Here is a 22,580-nt window from a genome sequence, read left to right as displayed (position 1 = left end):
TGAATTATGAGCCTTTTAATTGGATCAAAGTGTAAAATTAGTTGTCTTCAGTTTTGGGCACAAATTTGCTCGAAATTGGCTTTCAATTCGTGCATTGTTTGTCGCTTTTCATATACTGTCGGAAAGTGCTATAGATCTAATGTACGAACCCCATTGTTGGATCCTTACCAGATTGATGGAGATCATGAAAAAATGGCAAGAGGTTGAAACTCATGTCATTTGGATGACATGAAAAGTAGCCAATTTCTCTCTAGATTTTTATCCTTTTTCGGAGAGAAAAACTCTCTCACTACAAAAGCTTTTAGTGCCACTTCAAAAGCTTTAGTGCCATATTGAAGAAAAACTGCTTGCTCCAAAACTTCAAAAAGCTATCAGAATTTTTAAAACTACTCTTGAAAACGAAGTTTGTGCAGAAATTTCAAATGTTTTTTGGAATAGAAAACAATATATTGTTGAACTCCCTTATGAGCCTGATTTTAATGAGCGTAATATTCCTACTAAGGCTAGGCCTATTCAAATGAATAGGAGGCTTTTGACTAATCTTTTTAGGTATATCTTCAAACAACCCTTCAATTTCATTGCCAAAATTTTGTCCAAAAAATAAGGATAACATTTATACATATATATATATATATATATATATATATAGTTTCCCTTAACATTTTTCAAGATAATAAAATTCAAGATAATTACGACGCCCGCTAGATATACTTGTTTTTTTGGGCAAAATATATATATATAAAAAAGAAAATCAATAAAATAAATCGGCAAAACGAATTTCACGGTAATATTTAAGTTTTTTTGGGCAAAAAATATATATATATAACAAATGAAATAAATTGACAAATTTCAAGGCAAATTTATGTCAGGAATAAAATTCAAGATAATAATGATGCCCGCTAGATATACTTGTTTTTTTGGGAAAAACATATAAAAAAAATTAAATCGATGAAATAAATTGGCAAAACGAATTTTACGGTAACATTTAAGTTTTTTTGGGCAAGACATATATATAAAAAAGATGAAATAAATTGCCAAATTTCAAGGCAATATTTAAAAAGAGCATGCTGGCTATGGGGTTCGAACCCATGCGAACTCATGTGCAGAGGATCTCCTTAACCACTCGGACAAACCAACTCATACGTACCAACTCATCATAAATATTTAATTGTCCTATTTTTAATGCCAAAATGCAACCCTAATCCTAGAAGTTTCTCCCAATCGGACGGCTGATATTCACCTTAGAATTCCTATAAACAATGCCCTCCTTTTCTCTCTCATGAAAAAATGCCCTAACTTCTTCTCAGCACAAGGTCGCATTTTCTCCTTGTTTTTATTGATAGCATATTTGATATATTCAACGATTTTATGGGTTTTATTGACCAATTGATCGAGTATTCGATGTTTTTTCACGGGTTTTATTGATGTATCCTTTGTTTTATTCAATGATTTGCTGGTTTTTGCTGATTAACTCTTTGTTTGTTTAATCCTGTTTCATGGTTTTTACGAGCTACTTTGTTGATTTCTTCAATGGATCTGGTGTTTTTATTGTATTGGATATGCAATTTGATCTTCATGATCGTGATAGTTTTGGTTCCTACTTTGTTGATTTCTTCAATGGATCTGGTGTTTTTATTGTATTGGATATGCAATTTGATCTTCATGATCGTGATAGTTTTGGTTCCTACTTTGTTGATTTCTTCAATGGATCTGGTGTTTTTATTGTATTGGATATGCAATTTGTTCTTCATGGTCGTGATTGTTTTGGGAACCTAGTTTTCTTTCTTCTTCATGATTTTAACTGACTAGTCCCAATTGTCAGTTTAGGCTCACAATTGGGTTTACCTTGAATTAATGTTTCAAATTACAGTTCTCCTGTGCCATGCTTCATTTCTGTATAGCAGCATAATGCCTAACACAGCCAAACAACTAGTAAAATTACAGAGAAGTCCTTAATGACCTCATTCGCTTCGTCTACAATGTATTATACACATTAGTAGTAAAAGGAAAATCTCACCATGAATTGTCAACTGATCCACCACCCTCCAACTTTTTCACACTCCAAAACTCTCCAATCTCATAAACATTCTCTTCCTCCTCTTCAATGACCTCTTCCCAATACTTCCCGATTCCAGACTCCCATAAATCTCTAAAACTAAATCCATCATCATCATCATCAATATCATCAGTATCATCATAATCAGCTTCATCATCTTCACCACCACCACCATAGAGTTTCTCTCACTTCATCCTCTTCCCTTTGCTAACCAGTTCCATCAGCCTCTCTTTAGCCCCCAAAAGCTGGTCCTTGTCCAACAACTCCCTTCCCTCATAAGCCTCTGTCAAAAGCAGAGAGTTCCTCAGCCCTTCGAGGGATACATAAAACATCTCGAGATGTCTCACTAGCATAGCCCTCAACCTATTTGGTAATCCAAAATCCTTTCTAAAATTTGTTAAATGATCCACCAAGGTCCTCTTCTCCATTGTGAGGCCCAACACCTCACGGACCTCTCCACATGCTCTCTTCTCAGCCTCCTTTGTAAAGGGCATAAACCCTTTGGCATCTGAATAAGGGGAGACTTGATTCATCTCCTCAAACTTAATCAAGTAATCCCTATGCTTTCTCTTCAAATTCAAGCTCTAAGGCTAGACCATAGCTGGTATCTATGACTTTGAAGTATTGGAGGGTATTTTTGGCAGAGTTTGGAGCGAAAGTCAATGGGAAGGCCAAGGTCAGGACCAAGATGGACAAGCTTAGAGAGAAGTAGGCGCCTGTGTTGTGCGAGCATAAGTAGCTTGCGCAGCTTACGGATAAGTTGGCCTTCTATTTGGGCTTTGAGAGATGATTCTTGGGCATAGAGCTCAAGGCAGCAGGCGTGAGAGTGACTGAGAGGAGTTTGGGTTATGACAGAGGTTGAAGATGGAGGGGTAGCGTCTGATCATGAGGAGGAGGCGGTGACGACGGATACCAAGACAAGGAAGACATTTGGAGAGGTACGTAGAGAAAGAAAATGTTGGCGTTTGGACAGGAGGAGGGTCTTCAGCTTGGTTGAGAACCTCAGCTTGTTCTTCTTCTTAACCAATTTGTCTAGTGGGCGGGTGAGGAATGGGTTTGAGAGCAAGCGAGATTGGGGGATTGGGTGTTGGAGTTGATTTGCAGGTGGTTGTGTGTTGTTTTAGAAGATGGAAGCTTGAGGGAACAAATGAAGTTTTGTTAGACAGAAGAGAGCAGCTTCTTTTGGAAAAGGAGATTTGTGAAGTATTATTAGGAAGCAATTGGGGTAGACTAACCATCATCATGCATAGCAGTGCCTGTGTGAATTCAATGGAGGAAAAAGGTTGGTCTCACAAAATTGAGGGTGTGCTTCAAATAAAAAATTATCAGCAATTTGCACTCAAAATCTCAAGAGTTCTTAAAATATCAAATTATTGAAATAAAAACTATCCAGAGCTCAACAAGACGATAAGAAGACGAACCCTGTGAAATATCGATCTAAACATGGCTGACACTCTACCAAGTCAAGTAATTTTACTCTGTTTTGAACAAATGTACTGTACCATTTGTGATCAATAAAGAAGAAATAATTGTAGTGTCTAATCTTCCAAAACAAGACCGAATGAGTGATATTTTGAATCAACTCCTCCCATCTTCCTATGGAGTACAAAAGAGACCCATTTTCCAAAATTTTAAAAAAGAAATGAAAACACCCATATTACATTATCTTATGAAAAGAGGTCCATATTCCAAAACCTCATTGTCTCGAGAACTGATCGCCCCAGAACAAAACCAAGAGCGTGGTATGGTTTTGAATAACATAATCAAGAGAATGGAACATGAACAGCTCCTACAAGTACTTCTCATGGGAATTTCGTTGAACAGTTGGAAGCACAAATCTTTCAAGGCTTCACTTGTCTTTGAATGATATACAAATCAACAAAAGCAAGTATTGAATTTCACGAGACAATCGAAAGTACCAAACTGAAATTCTAAAACAAAACCAACATTACAAAAATTTACAGAAATCTGTATGAATACAATGGAAAAATGTTACAAAATGCAATAGAAGTAAAAGACATCTTTTTTTCTGGAAGAATCAAACAAGAAAAAGAAAATATGTGAATTATATCAAAATTTTGAGAAAGAGGAAAGTTGGGTACACTCACATAACTGTTGAAACTCCAACAAAAATTCAAATAGGTTCAGTGGTTCTCTTGTAAATGATTTTCAATTAAACAGAGCAGAGAACAGAGAAGAAAATGAGAGGGGTAGGGTGTGAGGGCATGTCACATAAAAATCGAGTGAAATTCCAAGCAGCAAAGGTGAAGAAGCCACAGCTGGGAATGAAACGATGAGCATCTAAAGTAGAAGAGGTGTTCTTTTACCAATGAAATGAAAGTACAATACAAATGAATAAAAAAAACAAAACAGAAAGCACCGAGAAAGAACTTGGCCGGGGGGGGGGGGGGGGGTGGGAAGGAAGGAAGTGAAAGGGAAGAGGAAGGCAAAAGAAGAAGAGATGCAGCACATATACTCGTGACGTGGCCTAGTTAGCTAATAGATCCTCCTCAGAATTGAATCTACAGACCACATGATGGAAGGAAACTTCAAAATACCTAAGAAAGATCAAGATTTCACCCATAAGGCTACTAAGCCGCCACGGGGAGGTGTCTGGATGTAAGCACTCGCTAATCATTTGCAAAGTCACCTTCAATGATAACTCTAGGGAGCGAAAGGTCCAATTTAGATATTCCCATCTTCATGACCCATGGCTCAGCTTCATTAATTTCACAAGGATGAAGCTTCCCAAAATAAGTCCAAATTGTAGACCCGAGATTGTCTCTAAGAAAGCCCCATAGCCAACAACCTGACCCTTCAAACTGTCGTCAAAATTAAGCTTAACCCATTCTTCCATAAGGGTATTCCAAACATAGCACAAGGAAGTGCGGCCAGGTTTGAAAAGCATCAAGTATCTATAATGCGTGAAGAATAAGTCCTTGGGTACCCCTTTAAGGGGGAGGAAGGAGTAAGCCCAAGCAACAATGAAACGCTGGACTACCGAGAGGAAGGTTGACATATCTCTACTGTGACCTTCAAAGGTCCTCAAGTTCCGTTCCTTCCAGAGGTTCCATAACAAAGCTCCCACTGGTGAGAAAGGAGGAGCCCATAGCTGCTGTAGCAAAGCATGAACATTCCTAGGCCTAGGCCCAATCCAATTAGCACTACCCACCAACCATTCGCACATAGCTACAACGAAGGGGGAGTGGATTAATAAATGATCAATGGACTCCTCATCACTTTTGTAAATAAGGCGTATATTAGTGAGAATGATACCCTTTCTTCGAATTCGGTCAATAGTGAGAAGCCTTATGAGGCCCAGTAGCCAAAGAAGAGTCTTAACTCTATGTGGCACTTTGCAATTCCATAGTTTAGCCACCTAAGGCTAATCTTCAATATATCGGTCCCTACTTACAGATCAGTAGAGTGATCGCACCGAGAAGGCACCACCAGTTTCTAGAGACCAAATGATCATGTCTGGATTTCTAGGATAAAAGCAAAATGCATAAAGCCTCGCAAGTAAGGCTTGAAATTGTTCAGTCACTATCCAATCGCTTCTAATGTTAAGGCTCACATTCCAGACCGGTTGATCTCCTGAGAAAAAAACCATATTGGCAACAAATTCCTACTTTTGCATGGACCTTCTATACAGCTCCGGGGTATAACAGCTTCCATGGGGTTCTCACCCAACCATTTGGCATGTCAAAAGCGAGTCCGGTATCCATCACCCAATAGAATCCTTGAATAAGCAAGGAACAAAGGCCTAACTCCTTGAATCCCCTTCTAGATAGGAGACATGATAGCCAGTCTAGGGCGCGCCCATGGTACAACACATTGATTGTTCATCAGCTCGCCTAAAATGCCATCTCTTCCAAATTAAAATATTGAGTTTGCCCTTCCTAATTCACTACTAACAAAATACTTATTTCCTACAAAGAAAGTGATCTGAACCTATTCAAAATTAGCCTAGCAGCTTCAATTCTAAAGCAATTAATCACCAAAAAAATTAAATTTTTTAATCCTTATAATAAATTCCCAGACAAGTTCTCCAAATCAAATATCTCGTTCACTCAGCTAATGCAAAGAAAAGCAAAAATAAAAGGTACCCGCAAGATTTATCTGAGATTTAATCTGGTATTTGGAATAAAGCATTTACACAAGGCATCTATGAAAGCCTATTCACATTCAAAACGTGGGCCGCATCACATATAAATAAAGTAAGAAATAGAAAGAGCATCTTCTACTGCATAAAATACCAAATGAATGTTACTTTTTAATATTTATTTCAAAATATGTAAATTTATATTTATAAATTCATATATTAAAATTTATAATTAAAAAATTAATAAACCAATTTAACCTGAAGATGTTTTTATCAGTTATAACGTATTACTAATAAAGTAATAACAAAGTAAGTATTACTAATAAAGTAATAACAAAGTAAGTACGATTTTTCATGAATAACATAATTATAAATATTCTAATATGTATTTGTTTTTATTACAATCTTATTAATATTAATATAGTAATTCATGTATTAGGATAATAATAAGTGTAGTTTCATACTTATTATTATGAAAATTTTATAAAATTATTAAAATTAGAATTAAATATTATTAATGTATTCAAATAATAAAAATAAAATTGTATAAATTTATTATGATTAATTTAAAGTTAAGATAATAATTTAAATTATCAGAGCTGGATGGGCAAAGTGGAGATGTGCAACTGGAATTTAATTTTTTTAAAATTATTGCACAATCTTGACTTTATATAAAATGCACTCTATAGAAGTTCACATATATTACAGACTATAAACTAGCAAACCACATTCATTGCAAGATATGCATCAATAAATAGCCCAAAGCCGATATCCAATATCCACACATATAAATTAGAATTAACAAAACTACTTTCAAGAAAATTAGAAACCCAACACTGTTACCACTTTCGATCTAAAAATAAAATTGCTAAAAATATTTCTCAATATGAAAAAAAAAAACAAAAAATCTGTCAAAACGATTACTCAAAGACTCATGAGGCAAAAATGAGTAATTTGAATTTTGGAAAAACAATTGCAGAAAAAGGTAAAAAATTGACTCGTCAAATATCATAAAATCACTTTAAATAGTCAATCAAATGTCTGGAAAGTTAAAGCAACAGTATAATGGTTCTTGTTCTCTCTCTAGCAACCATATGCCATAGTTATATTTTCAGTAAAAAAAGGTTAGGTTAGAGGTGGAACTCATCAATATATTATCAAGAACAAACACTGGTTGGTACAAAGCACTTTTGAGAAGGTCGAAAAACAAGTAAATCCCCAAATTTTGTGGGGTTTAAATTTTTAAATAAAAATGACTCAATCAAACTCCACCCAAATTTTCAGAAAAAAGAAAAAAATAATTGAGATGTTCCCTGTATTTTCTCTCACTTTAAGCACTTATGAGATCATTAAAATCCAAATACCAAAGGAAGAGAATCATGACTATGTACAGAGATTTGCAACAAAAAATAACTAGAAATAAAATTCTTTCGTAATTTATAACAATCACACCAGTAAAATACATTGAGCCGTAAAAAAAATAAAAACCAATTTCACAATGCAAAAAACCCGATGCAGAGGATTAATGAACGAATCAAATGGCAAAGAATAAGACCCAATTACTAAACTTTAAACAAGAAAAAAACTTATAGAGAAGAGAGGTGCCTCAGGTGGAAAACCTATATCAGAGAAGCCATTAAAGAGAGAGAGAGAGGGGTTTGATGGAGGGAACAAACCTGATGAGAGGCTAGAGAAAAAGAGAGAGCCTTCGTGTGGAGAAACCTTGTTGATGAGAGAGAGAGGCCTGCTTGTGGGGAGACTTCTTGCTTGTTGATGAGAGAGAGAATGAGGCATGCGTGTGGAGGAGAGGCTTCTTCGATGAGAGAGAGAAGCTCGGGAGGGTAAAGTTTTTAAGTGAAAGGTGATGCAAGTTGGAAAGATCTAAGTCAGACTTGAATATTATTTGCGCATGGTTTTGGGGGTAAAGTAATATATTTTTTGATGAACTAGAAATTCTATTGAGGTTATCCAAATGGTTCTTACCTTCTATTTTAATCTTTTTTTCTTGTCATCTGAAAATATTGCAATTTTTGGTACACATCCAAACTGGCACTAAAATATTAAGTAGCTCATCTCTTGGCTGCTTTTGATAAATTGATAGTGCTCGGGGCCGCCCTGCAGGTTGGTTCAGAAACAAGCAAGTCAAATCCAGATTGTGGTCGATTGACAGATCCACAACCTTGGCTATTAAGATAAGTATTAGAAAGTGCGACTCGGACTGAGTAATTGGTCATGGCCCGAACCAATTACTCAAGCCAAATCCGAGTAACTCAATCAATTAGTATCAAGTACTATAGTAGCAAAAAAAAGGTTAAAAAATAAAAAAAATTTCAAATAGAAAATGTATGTTTAAAGTGAAATTAAGTAAACACAATAGAATTTATAGTTCATCAAAAAAGATATCATTTTACCTTCAAAACCAGGCGTCAAAAATATTCAAGTTGGACTCAGATCTTTCTGACTTGCACGGCCTTTCACTTGAAAACTTTACCCTCCCGCGCTTCTCTCTCTCATCGATGAAGCCTCTCCTCCGCAAATGCCTCATTCTCTCTCTCATCAACAAGCAACATGGTCTCCCAACACACAGGCCTCTCTCTCTCATCAACAAGGTCTCTCCACACGAAGGCTCTCTCTTTTTCTCTAGCCTCTCATCAGGTTTGTTCCCTCTCTCAAACCCCTCTCTCTCTCTCTCTCTAAAAGCTTCTTTGAGATAGGTTTTCCACCCGAGGCACCTCTTTTCTCTGTAATTTTTTTTCTTGTTTAAAGTTTAGTATTTGGGTCTTATTCTTTGCCATTTGATTTGTTGATTAATCTTCTGCATCGGGTTTTTTGCATTGTGAAATTGTTTTTTTTTTATGGCTCAACGTATTTTACTGGTGTGATTGTTATAAATTACGGAAGAATTTTATTTCTGGTTATTTTTTGTTACAAATCTCTGTACATAGTCATGATTCTCTTCCTATGGTATTTGGATTTTGATGATCTCATAAGTGCTTAAAGCGAGAGAATATACAGGGAACATCTCAATTATTTTTTTCTTTTTTCTGAAAGTTTGGGCGGAGTTTGATTGAGTTATTTTTATTTAAAAATTTAAACCCCGCAAAATTTGGGGATGCTACTTGTTTTTCGACCTTCTCAGAAGTGCTTTGTACCAACCAGTGTTTGTTCTTGATTATATATTGATGAGTTTCACCTCTAACCTGACCTATTCTTATTGAAAATATAACTATGGCGTAAGGTTGCTAGAGAGAACAAGAACCATTATACTATTGCTTTAACTTTCCAGACATTTGATTGACTATTTAGAGTGATTTTCTGATATTTGATGAGTCAATTTTTTACCTTTTTCTGCAATTTGTTTTCCAATTTTTTAGCAAAATTCAAATTACTCGAATTTTTGCCTCATGAGTCTTGAGTAATTGTATTGCCAAATTTTTCGTTTTTTTTTTTTTTTATGTTGAGAAATATTTTTTGCAATTTTATTTTTAGATCGGGAGCTGTAATAGTGTTGGGTTTATGATTTTCTTGAAAGTAGATTTGTTAATTCTGATTTATGTGTGGATATTGGATACTGGCTTTGGGCTATTTATTGATGCATTTGTTGCAGTGAATGTGGTTTGTTGCATTCATTGAGTGATTTATTGTCTGTGATATATGTGAACTTCTATAGAGTGCATTTTATATAAGTCAAGATTGCGTAATGATTTCTAAAAATTTAAATTCCAGTCGTACATCTCCACTTTACCCATCCAGCTCTGATAATTTAAATTATTTTCTTAACTTTAAATTAATTATAATAAATTTATGTAATTTTATTTTTAATATTTGAATATCTTAAAAATATTTAATCCTAATTTTAATAATTTTATAAAATTTTCATAATAATAAGTATGAAACCATACTTATTATTATCATAATACATGAATTACTATATTAATATTAATAAGATTGTAATAAAAATAAATACATATTGGATTATTTATAATTATGTTATTCATGAAAAAATCTTGCTTACTTTGTTATTACTTTATTAGTATACGTTATAACTGATAAAGACATCTTCAGGTTAAATTGGTTTATTAATTTTTTAATTATAAATTTTAATATTTAACTATATTTAATATCACCTTTAATTTTAAAGAATTTGAGTTTTTAAAAGTATGGTCATAAAATTTATGTATTTTGAAATAAATATTATAAAATAACTTGCATTTGGTATTTTATGCGGTAGAAGATGCACTTTCTATTACTTTATTTATATGTGATGAGGCCCATGTTTTGAATGTGAATAGGCCTTCTTCATAGATGCCTTGTGTAAATGCTTTATTCCAAATACCAAATATAAAGATGAAAATATATTGCAAGGCTGTCCCAAAGATTTCCAGTATTGAAACCACATTTAATACAATGATTTTTTTTTTTATATATTGTTAAACTCCCACAACCCCCAAATTTACAAAAAAGATTTTATTTTTGTTTTTTTTTTTTCTGGTTAAGCTCAAAGAAAATTAATCCTAAATCTACAGAGAATTTATATTTTATTTTCGTATTTTTTCTTTCTTTCCTGGTTATGCTCAAACAAGAAAACCCCCAAATGCGCAGCAAGAGTATGTCTTTATGTTTTAGGTTCATTTCTGTGTTTTTGCCCATCCTGGTTACATGGTTTATTTATTTATTTTCTTGCTGGTTATGTGAGTTTATTTATATATATATTTTTTCCTTGCTGGTTATATGAGTTTATTTTCTTTTCTAGCTGGTTTTCATTTTTTCCTGCTCGTTATATAAGTATTAAACTTGGACTGGGTACTGAATTGGCCTTCTTCCATTGATTATATTTTTTTGTTGTTTGTGTTTGAAATCCATTGTTGTTCCCAGTTAATTTCGCCCAATTTATATTAAAATATCTGTTATACTTTTATTGAAATGCATGAATGGGAGGTTTTTATCTTCATTTTGGAGGGTTAATTGAGCATGTTTTTGTAGAATTCTCAAACTTCGGGCATTTAAAAAGGATCCATAGCGTGGGCTGCAACTTGATTTTGAGATTTATTTTCATTTGATAGCACTGAACTCGGAGTTATTTGCTGCATAATGTTGGGGGTTTGTGGATGGATACTTTAGATTTTTTTTATGCATTTGTGCTGGATCTATCTGGATTTTCCTTTCCCTATCTCTCTTTCTCTTTATATACTGTCCGTTCTTGCTTTCACGAGTTTCTCTATTTCTTGTGATGAATTATTTCTTTTTATGCTCTCTGTAATTTTATGTTCATGCATTGTTTCTTTAGTTGGATGAAGCTAATCTTTTCTGATAAAAAAATAGGTATAGCTCTTTTTTTCTTTTGTTGTGACTTGTAGTGTTTTCTCTGTTCCTAAGTTTGTGAAATTACATACTATATTCTTTAAGGTATTATGCGGTTTTATCAAATTTTTTGAAGAAGATTCTTCAAGAACCAATATAGCTCAAAATCTGGTAAAGAAAATTGTGCATGAGATTTAGAAGTTGAAATTGAGATGTGTACCTACAAGTTTAATGGTTATTTTTATGACATTCGTTTCTTCCAAAGAAATTAGATTTGTCATTACAATAGATGGTTTAGTTATTGCATGCCATGTATTCCTTCTATTCCATTACTTGTGTCTTCTCATTATGCTCTCTTCTAGTTTTTTTCGCTTAAGTTTGCTTGTACCTAACTCCGCCTTGATTGGCCCCATGCTAGTCGTGCTGGTCCCAAGCCTGGGTAAAAGAGTAGGGTTGGGTAGGCAACTAGTGTAAAACTTTGCCTTGCCTTTTCATGAATTCTGAACCTATTGGTGGAACAGGATTTTTGTAGGCAACCACAAATAGTTGGGATAAGGCTCAAATGAATCTTGTTGGTACTTTTTATTTTTGCTTTTCTTTGCATTAGCTGAGTGAACAAGATATTTGATTTGGAGAACTTGTTTGGGAATTTATTATAAGGATTAAGAAGTTTAATTTTTTTGGTGATTAACTGTGTTAGAATTGAAGCTGCTAGGCTAATTCTGTGTTTATATATGAACTTTGATAAGTTTGTGCATGCATGTTTTGTGATATTTCTGTTTGTTTTTTTTTTGTGGACTTGCATCCCTGGTCTTTCTGGTTCTTTTTTTGTCGGTGTATAATTTATCCATGTTGTCTTTTTTGTTATTTTTATCTTTTCGTAATTAATGAATGTTAAGGCTTGAATAGTACTTAGCATACCCAAGTCCTGGTTCAACTTGGCTGAATCTTCATGTGAGTCATACGATCTTGAATAATAATTTTGTCTTGAGTTTGTTTTCTGGTTAAAACACTTGAATATCATTAGGTTGGATATTATGCATCTTGGTAAGTCAGTTTATGGTGAGTTCTATCTTGTCGTTTGTGTGTGTATCCTCTATTGGCCATGGACTCCTCATATATTGCATCTCATTGCAATATCTCATAGTATGTATGAAACTGGTTGAAGTGGTTTTCTTGACAGTTGGGAGTTGTCAATTGGTTTGTGTTTATATCTTGAATCCACATTGGTTTTACAAAAGAGTTAGAAACAGCCACCATTTTCTATTTTTTGTAGAATGGCAAATTAGCATGTTGTGAATCAACACAGTTTAAATTAAAAGACTTCTATCAAGATAATGCTTGCTATGGAAACTTCTATTTTTGGGTTTTTGCTATCTCATATTTCTCCTTGATTTTGTTAAAGCATAAAGTTAGCCTTTTTGAATTTTCCGATTTGGTGGTATGGCCTCGTCTTCCTTTTTGGAATCTTAGGAGGGAGAGAAACCAAGTCTCTTTGGTGGTATGGCCTCTTCTTCCTTCTTGTTTTTCTGAAATTTTTGATGTTTTGTGAGGTTTTTTGATTTCTTGTGAGTTTTTTATTGGTTCATGTTTGGTAGATGATGTTATAGTCTAAATCTTTATGAGATGGGTTTTTCTATTTGATTTGATTGTTGAGCCTTGTTAAATTGAAATATTTCTTGTTTGATGGGTAATTTATAGGCATCATGGCTTTTGTTTGCCTAGATCTTGGCTGAATGTGCAAACTGATCTTCATCAAATTTGTTACCATGGAAACTGAAGTTTCTGGTCCTTGTAGTGAAGTGGATTTTTTGAATAGCGTTTTGTTTTGGTTGAATTGCATTGAGCCTTGAATTTTACTTTCTTTTTAATTTGAATTTGGAAGGATAAAATAATGTGTATAACTAAAATGGACCAGTTATGTATTTTGAATGCAGGATAGACTGTTAGTATGGATCTATCTAATCTATATGATATCTATGTCAGATATTATGTTGCATATGTAGCAGCCTTGTGTTGTGCCTGGTACTACTATACCTACTTGACATCTAGTTCACACATGTTATTTTATTGGTGCTGCATTTGTTTCATATTTATTGGAATCCCATGAGAACAATTGCTTTAATTTATTACGTATGGATACAGATGCCTTTCTAGGCTGGTGTACTAGTGTGATAGCAATTTCTATGTTTATGTATTTCATAAGACATTTCTTGTGGCAACCTTTTGATATGGATATATTTTTTTCTTTTCTGGTTACGTAGTTATAAGAACTAATTTCAATCTCAACCGTACATTTTATAAGAAATGCAGTAGATGGGACTAGCAAGAAAATCTTATTCAAAATATGCATTTTCACATCAATCAATGACATACATAATGTACAGTTAAAATAGGCAGTTTCCAGCGTTCTCAATACCAAACAGGTGAAAATACGACCACCACAGTTCATCAAACAAGCATCCCAGCTTTTAGGCTACCAATTTTCACTTCCCTCCCATAATCCAGGAAAATAGGATTTTGTTAGGGAAACTACAAACAAAGTTATCAAACACAGCCTTAGTTATAACCACTTCATACTCGCTATGAGCAATGGACTTCGACCTTTTAAAACCCTAACTTCTCTCTCTATAAATTTCATGACTTGAGAACCCAAGTCTTTGAGAAAGACCCTAGAATCTCGTACCATGATTAGGGTTCCCACCAATGATTTATTCATCACTTTATAAGATATTTGAGATGCTTAACATTGAAGAAGCTGTGTTTTTTAAAGGTTTTAATGGAGGGATTGAAGGTTTCGAAGGTGGATTTGACTACTTATTTGCCCCCTTCTTCTTCATCTAATGCACAAAAAGGGCTTTTGCACCAGCTTAGCTTCATATTGTTAAGGTATTTTGTCTTCTTTTTCTTTGTATTATTTTCTGCTTTTGGTTGTGGTTGCAAACTTAGATGACAATTTAAGACTTTGTTGTTTTTTAGGGCAATTTTCTGTGATTTATCTCTTTTTATATGTGTTTTCTGCTTGAACATTGCAATTTCTGAGAAAATGTGATCAAAATTAGCATGTTATTTCTTAGTAGAATATTGGTGGTACAAGTTATGACTCTTTTTTGAGTTCAATTATTGAAAAATAGAAACAAAGCACTACAAAGGATAAAGAATTTGATTCCTTTAGTCTAATTTTGGTGAAAGGTGAAAAAGAAATGAAATAGCAATACAAGAAATAAAAAGCTGTTTATTTTGTAAGAATTTGGGTATATATATATATATATATATATATATATGTTAGGGTGTTCACACTATGGAGTAATTTATTATTGTACTGAACAATTGTTGGACGCATATATACCCTTGTTTTGTATATGGAGTTTTCTTTAGTAATGGAATTTTGATAATTAGGATGGGTGTGACATCATCTACATGGGGTGTGACATCACCTTTCCTAATGACAAAAAATACCCTTATTAAAAAAATGCTCCATGTACAAAACAAGGGTATAAAAGTTTCCAAAATTGTTGAGTACAATAATAAATTACTCCATAGTGTGAGCACCCTAACATAACCCATATATATATACTCACATGAGCTTCTCTGAAATAAAAAGCTGTTTATGTTTTAAGAATTTGGGAATTTCCATGGGCCATATATATATGGAAAAAGTTTATATAAGGTTGAAACCTTAAAATGTAGAATTACATTTTCATCTAAAAAATCCATCGAAAAACGTTGTTTTAATGTTGAAATACCCTCTAATTGATCATATGGACATCAAGATGTATGAATATGAAAAAAAAAAAAAAAAAAGATTTTGAGTCCCAAAATAGTGCATCTTGCAACACATTATCTAGACCGTCTATTTTCAATATTTTTATATGTTTGTAGATCTACTTGATTTTAACCATTTTTGGAGTTTAAAATTTTATAATTAGATTTGAAAATAGATTTAAGATAATCCTAGTACTTCTTTTCACCAAGATTACATGTTATGATAAAATTTGGAGGTGCGCCTTAATTGGATTATTTATGGTTGCAACCTTATAGAAACCACACCATATATATAAGCTCACATGAACTCTTACATTTTCATAATTTTGCTAAAAAAAGTGTGTTCATTTGGGTATTTTGAAATGATCTATTGCTTCTTATTCATGACTAAGAAAACAGAAAGTATTGTTTATTTTCTTGAAGGTATTGATATATTGTTTCTTATTTTGCAGGTTTAATGAAAAATTTGATGGAGTAGTCTTGGCCTATCATGACTTGAAAATAAAGGATAAAATGGCCATGGTTCTTTCAGGGCTGTCTCCATATTTTGGTGTGAAATTGAAAGCAAAACTGTTACTTTTCTCCCCAAAGCCAGGAATGCTTCTAGGTAACTTTTATGATTCTTAATTTACACTATGTCGAGGTGCTTCATGTGTTTATGGGTTGAGATGCTTTCCTCTTTGGCATATCTTGCCATTGTCTGATTTTCGTGCATGGAGTTAAGTACATTTTTTTATTGGGGAAGTGCCATGCTAGGCCTGGTTTTCATTGCTTCCATCTTTGGCATATCTTTCCTCTTGCAAAAGAAATAATGATATGTACATGTTTGTAGTTTTGTTACATACGTTGAAGCAAATGAAAACTCATGAACATGATTATAAAGTAAAAAAACTTTATGGATAGTGATCAATGTTGAATTAACTTAAATGAATCTATGACATTGAATGATTCTATCTAGTTGTTTAAAACCAGAACTCTTTAGGGTCCTGAACCCGAGTCTGGAAACTTGGACTTGCCCAAGTCTATCAAGGACTCTGGCAGTTCCCATGGTTTTGGTGTCAGATTTCGTAACCTGCGAATTCAGAGTAATTTGGGCAAGTCCGAGATGGACTCCCCGAGTTTTTGATTCACTGGTGCTATCATGTGGACATGATCACTTATTGAAAATAAAAAAAAGATTTGATCTTTGATTAGAGATTAATTTGGTTTCTTTTGTGATAATTCATAGCATGAAAGCTAATGGGCTTCTCGTTTTCCTCTAGATGCTAGTGCATTATTATATCTCTTTGTTGACCAAGTAGAGCCCATTGTGCTTAGGTACCCACTTAGGTTTTGGGGGTCATGAAAAGACTTTATGGATGGATGCTTTGTTCTTTCTTTTCCATACTTTTCACAATGCTACCTCGACACTTCAAATGGGGCTGGGTGTGGCGGTCGAGAGTTGAGACATTTCGACACCTAGACACCTGCATAGACACAGCCTCGACACGGTAATTTTAAAGTACTTTTAGAGTGTTTTAAAAGTTGTACTTTGCATAAAATGCCAGCCTGGGATTGGAACCTTGGATGTGTTGCACTTGCAAAGGGATTGCAAGCGCTACCACCACGCCAAGGTAACATTTGTGCTGATATAATATAGGAAAAAAATGCCTTAATAACAATGCACCTTAATAGAAAGTTTTAATAAAATTTATAGTATAAACATAGTCATTCACTAGGAAAAAAATGAATATATATATATATATATATATATATATAGGAAAAGTCTTAAAAACACCTATAGGCGAATTGCTACAGTATTTCGCCCCCATCAGGGACACGCTATGTCCGTGACGGTTTTGCCTAAAAATCGCCACAGACCTACAGGGGCTGTGGCGGTCCCCGTATATTTTTTGCGCCAATTTTTGTATGAAAAAAATCCCGTCATGGACATGCTATATCTGTGACGGCCCTTAATCCACGCCGTCTGATTTTTCGGACGGCGTTGAGCCTATGGGCGAAAATACTGTTCATTTTCGCCCATAAGCGTTCTGTAGTCTCTTCCATATATATATATATATATATATATATATATACAAGAAACTAAATAGAAAAGAAAAAAAGCTAAAGAAATAGATGGATATAAACTTTTGTATACAAAAAAAGATAATGATAGAAATGGCATAGGCGTAATAATAGACAAAGATTTAAAAGATAAATTATTTACTACTAAATGGATAAGTGATAAACTCTTATTAATTAAACTTGTATTAGGGGAAGAGATAATTAACTTAATTAGTGCCATATCCACCACAAGTAGGATTAGATGATAGATTTAAGAGATAATTTTGGGAGGACATAGAATAGTCCAAGACATATCAAATGGAGAGGGGACCTTTTAGGAGGGGACTTAAATGCTCATGTAGGGAAGGAAAGTAGAGGATATAAAGGGGTACATAAGGGATATGGATTTGGGGAAAGAAATGACATGGGTGAGGCTATAATAGATTTTGCTATGGCCTACGACCTAGCAATAACAAACATTTACTTTAAAAAGCAAGATGATTCACATAAAGGCCCGATAGACCTCTTTCTAGTTAAGAAGGTAGATCAACCATCATGTAAAGACTGCAAGGTTATCTTAGGAGAGAGTTTGACTACCCAACATAGGCTTGTGGTTATGGACGCTTTCATAAAGACAAGGAAGAGAAGGGGTGAAAGTAATAGGGGTTCAAGAACTAGGTGGTGGAATTTTAAGAGTGAGAAAATAGATTTATTTAGGGATAAAGTAGTTGAAGAGAGAAAATGGCAACATGATGTCAATGAGATATGGAATAAGATGGCTTATTGTATCAAGAAAGTGGCACAAGAAGTTTTAGGATAATCTAGAGGGAAAAAAACTTCGATAAGGAAACTTGGTGGTAGAGTGATGAGGTTTAGAAGGCCATAAGCGAAAAACGATCATGTTATAAAACTTGGAGGTATAATAGAAATGATCAAAACTTACAAGAATATAAAAATGCTAAGAAAAATGCTAAGCAAATAGTAAGCAAAGCTAAACTTAAGCCATATGATAATCTATACAATAAACTTGAAACAAGATAAGGTGAAAAAGATATCTTCAAATTAGTAAAAATAAGAGAGAAAAAATGTAGGGATCTACCATATTAAATGTATTATGAGTGATGATCAAAGGGTCTTAGTGAAAGATGACGAGGTCAACGAAAGGTAGAGAGTTTATTTTAAAAAATTATTAAATGACCAACACAATGGGAACATAGCGATAGAAGGAATTGGTGGTATAAATGACAGCGGATGTCATAGATACATTTGTTGGATTAGGATGTCGAAAGTAAAATAAGTTTTGAAAAGGTTGAAGATAGGAAAGGCTTTAGGACCAAATGATATACCAATAGAGGTTTGCAAGTGTATGGGGGAGATTGGTATTGACTGGCTGACGAAGCTGTTCAACAATGTGTAGAGAACAAAGAAAATGACAGACGAATGGAGGAAAAATATGGTGGTACCTATTTACAATAATAAAGGAGACATACAAGATTGTGCAAACTATCGAGGGACCAAGCTTATGAGCCATACTATGAAGCTCTGAGATAGAGTGATTGAGCAACGATTAAGGAATGAAACGAGTGTATCTTAAAACCAATTTGGTTTTATGCCAGGAAGGTTAACAACTAAGGCTATTTTCCTACTTAGGCAACTGATTGAGAAGTTTAGGACGAAGGGAAAAGACCTCCACATGGTCAATAAATCATCTAAAGAATGCTTATGACAGAGTACCTCGAGACTTGATTTGACGGGTGTTGGAAAAGAAAGGAGTTTTCAGACACTACATCGACTTGGTGAGAGATATGTATAATAGAGCGCTAACTAGTGTACAAACAACTAGTGGAGAGACGAGTGAGTTTTCAGTGACAATAGGTCTATATCAAGGGTCAGCATTAAGCTGTACCTCTTTTTCTTAGTTATAGATGACTTAACTAGGTACCTACAGGATGAGGTACCGTAGTGTATGTTGTTCGCATATGACATAGTTTTGATCTACGAGGCCGAATTGGCATCAACACAAAGTTAGAACTTTGAAGGGATGCTCTAGAATCCAAACGTTTTAAAATTAGCCGGACTAAGATAGAATATATGACCGCAAGTTTAGTAATAATAGGAGTAGAGATGAGGAAGTAGTTAAGATTGACAACCAAGAAGTACAAAAAGACCGCACTTTCGATATCTTGGGTCAATAATCCAAGAAGATGGGGAGATTGAGGAAGATGTCACACGCATAATTAGAGTTGGGTGGGTGAAGTGGAGATGTGCAACTAGAATTTTATGTGATCGCCGTATACCAATTAAGCTGAAGGGCAAGTTTTATGGGACAATTGTGAGACCTGCTTTGCTCTATGGGACTGAATGTTGGGCAGACAAAAAACAATGTTATACCCATAGAATGAATATAGGGGATGAGGATGCTGAGATGGATGAGTGGTAAGACAAGAAGGGATAGAATTCAAAATGAATTCATTGGGGAGATTTTAGGTGTGGCACCAATAAGAGATAAGATGAGAGGGAGTAGACTTAGATGGGCTAGCCATGTGTGTCACCGACCAAGTACAACACCTGTTAGCAGGTGCGAGTTAGTTCAAGTGGAAGGACTTAAAAAGGCAAGGGATAGGTCTAAAAGGATGTATTTGGAAGTAGTTCGAAACGATATGGGGACATATGGCCTCACTGAGGGTCTAACCTTTAATAGAGCTGAATAGCGGAGTAGGATTTGTATAGCCGACCCAAATTAATTGGAAAAAGGCTATGATGATGATGATATATATATATATATATATATATATATATATATATATATATATAGTTGTACAGGCTTGTCGAGACCCATTAGGTTTTTAGACTAAAGTACTAGACATGCAAGACACATAATAGACACAACACCCGTGTCTCTTCATGTAACATTGACTTTCTGTTCATTGGTCTCTGTTTTTCTTTTGTACCGTACACTTTTCACGGTTTCTTTTACTTGTTTATTGTGATTTTTACAAGAAGAATAATGCAAATGGTTTTACACCTGGATGTATCCATTGTTGTTGGAACTATATTAGTCCTCGTATTTGGTCCTTCCCATGATTTTTTATATGATTATACTACACTACGACCACCTATTTATTGTGATATTTACAGAAGAATGCCGGGAATTTGAACTTTTTAGGAGGTTTAAATGTGGACTCATGAAATAAAGGACTGCATGCTTGATCGATGCTCACGTATCTCTCTCATGCTTGTATTCCAGAAGGAACGGTAAATAAGCTTGGAAAGGACTACATCAGTATCATCGTCCTTGGGATTTTCAATGCAGGCATTGCCATCACAGACATTCGTGAATAATTCCATTATGAAAGAGATGTATGTACTTTGTGATGACAAAATTTCTAGATGTTGAGCTATTTAGGAAGTATAGGCCATATTTTCTTACTCGCTTCTTACTTATTCAGGGATTGATATGACTCCCAAGTGTTCTTCCACATTTTGACAGGAAGATGGTGAGCCAATTTGGGTCAGTACAGATCATAGGGACCATGTTATTAGAACTGGAACAGTGTTACGTTTCTTGGTTGAGAGGTAAGATTTTTTGTTCGTGGTCATGTTTGCCTTGAATAATTTGGATGTTATTCACGTGAATGTCGTTAGCTATTCAATTTTCCTATTATGTACACGAATGCCATACATGCACACATATATTTTGCATTCGCATCCACTTGTATCAAAAAATGGGTTGTACTGTGCAGTGTGATGGAGGATATATTCATAGAAATTTCTGGGTCCCTGAAGCGGTCTAACACAGGATGTGTTCGTTGGTTATCTTCTCATGAAGTAGAAAGTGCCTCGACTCACAAAGGTTTTGAGATTGTTTACACAATCTTATTATTTGCATAAGAAAGTTAATGTCTTCTTATCTCATGCTGATACCTGTCAGTGTTTCAGGAGTCACAAGAAACATAAGTCTAAAGAGAGAAAGCCCCATGATCATGATTCCATGCAAGATGATACAAGAGAAGATTCGAACTCCCATAAAATGAGAAAAGCAAAGAGAACGGTTGTCTGAAAATGTTGAAAGTTGAAAGTTGAAAGTTTTGGGATTCAACCAATGTTGTTTCTCCTGCATCAAGTGCAAGTAACCTTTAATTTAAAATTGGTTTTGTACCATATTTGTGGTCGGATGATTTTTTTCCATAGCATTACTTTTACAGAGAAGAGACTTATTATATAAACTCATACACTGATGAATGTCTTCACAAATAATTTAACTTAACTGAGAGGCTTGAAATATTATACAACAATTCTTATCTTTATGTTAGATCAGTGGCCTGTGTTAGGCCTTTGGAGCCAATGTCTGGTTTTGGAATCAGACATGGTGGGCTAAGGAAATCAGATTTGTATTCAGATCTGAGCATGAAGAAGTAAAACTGGGAGAACAAATGCTAGGAGAATGGGTGAAAGCAAGTAAATTATCCCAATGCATAGAGAGAAATTACTTGGTAACTGAACAAGAGACACCATTAATGAAAATCATTGAGATTCTTGTTCCCTTGATCTTGGTCCGTGATATGTATTCCGCGAATCTGAAAAAACAATCATAAAATAAAAAAATAGAGAATTAAGGAAAAAACTATTTGGTGCCTTGATAATTCAAGATATTAAAGAAAAAAGCTTCAAAAAGAAAAAGATATTTCAAAAAAAGAAGAAGGATTTAAACATCGATCTAGGTCATTCCTTTTGTAAATTACATGTATCGGGCTAACTTGGATTCATTCAATCTAGGCCAATCATTCTCAGTACGGATCAGTGATTTTTTGAACATTGCCATGAATTGTTATTAACAAAAATTTAGCTTGACGAAAATTTAGCTTGTGTTATTGGAAATAGCCTATGATTCTAAAAGGAATTGTAAGAAATTTGTAAGAGCATTAAATAAAGAAAAAGTATACGATGAGACCATTTACTTTTGGTATAAGGTGGTCCCAATTAATGTTGATCATTTGATATGAAATTGGATGGATGTATTTATTCTGTTGATCAAGCTTAAATCTTAAAAGAAATTTTTTAAACTGTGGCACATTCAAGCAATTAGATTTTAGATGGTTATAGTAATCGTGATCTCTTTGTACCAAAAGTAAATGGTCTTATTGGATAAATAATCAAATCGACAAGGTAATATAAATTGAGAAATGTATATAGTGAGGTTATTAATTTTTTACATAAGGTGATCATAATCATTATTCACCATTAGATGTAAATTTGGGTGGTTGAGGATGTGTCTTATAGAGAACATAAAAAGAAATTATTCATCACACAAAA

The 22,580-nt window shown here is 34.2% G+C and overlaps 1 protein-coding gene and 1 pseudogene across 16 annotated transcripts in view; one reads left to right on the top strand and one right to left on the bottom strand.

Moving 5' to 3' along the window:
- The window catches only part of LOC18437308 (DNA-directed RNA polymerase I subunit rpa43), a 28,830-nt gene extending 7,271 nt beyond the window's left edge, over positions 1-21,559 (top strand). Inside the window, exons 1-7 of one of the 16 annotated variants that reach the window (XM_088862296.1) lie at positions 8,302-8,813; positions 14,233-14,348; positions 15,677-15,831; positions 20,515-20,627; positions 20,758-20,843; positions 21,011-21,120; positions 21,207-21,559. In XM_088862296.1, the coding sequence (XP_088718422.1) occupies positions 8,727-8,813; positions 14,233-14,348; positions 15,677-15,831; positions 20,515-20,609 (453 nt within the window). In that variant the 5' untranslated portion in view covers positions 8,302-8,726 and the 3' untranslated portion in view covers positions 20,610-20,627; positions 20,758-20,843; positions 21,011-21,120; positions 21,207-21,559. Of the gene's footprint in view, positions 1-8,301; positions 8,814-14,232; positions 14,349-15,676; positions 15,832-16,541; positions 16,748-20,405; positions 20,628-20,716; positions 20,844-21,010; positions 21,121-21,198 lie in introns of those variants that run through there. The other 15 variants (XM_088862299.1, XM_088862298.1, XM_088862297.1 and 12 more) reach the window with 15 other exon arrangements.
- On the bottom strand, positions 1,888-5,243 carry LOC110007555 (protein WHAT'S THIS FACTOR 1, chloroplastic-like; annotated as a pseudogene).
- Positions 21,560-22,580: the final 1,021 nt, after the last annotated feature.

This window comes from Amborella trichopoda, chromosome 3, assembly GCF_054954075.1.
Source record: "Amborella trichopoda isolate Santa Cruz 75 chromosome 3, AtrichopodaSantaCruz75HAP2 v2.0, whole genome shotgun sequence".
Classification (NCBI taxonomy): Eukaryota; Viridiplantae; Streptophyta; class Magnoliopsida; order Amborellales; family Amborellaceae; genus Amborella; species Amborella trichopoda.
This window is presented reverse-complemented; position numbering and strand designations above follow the sequence as displayed.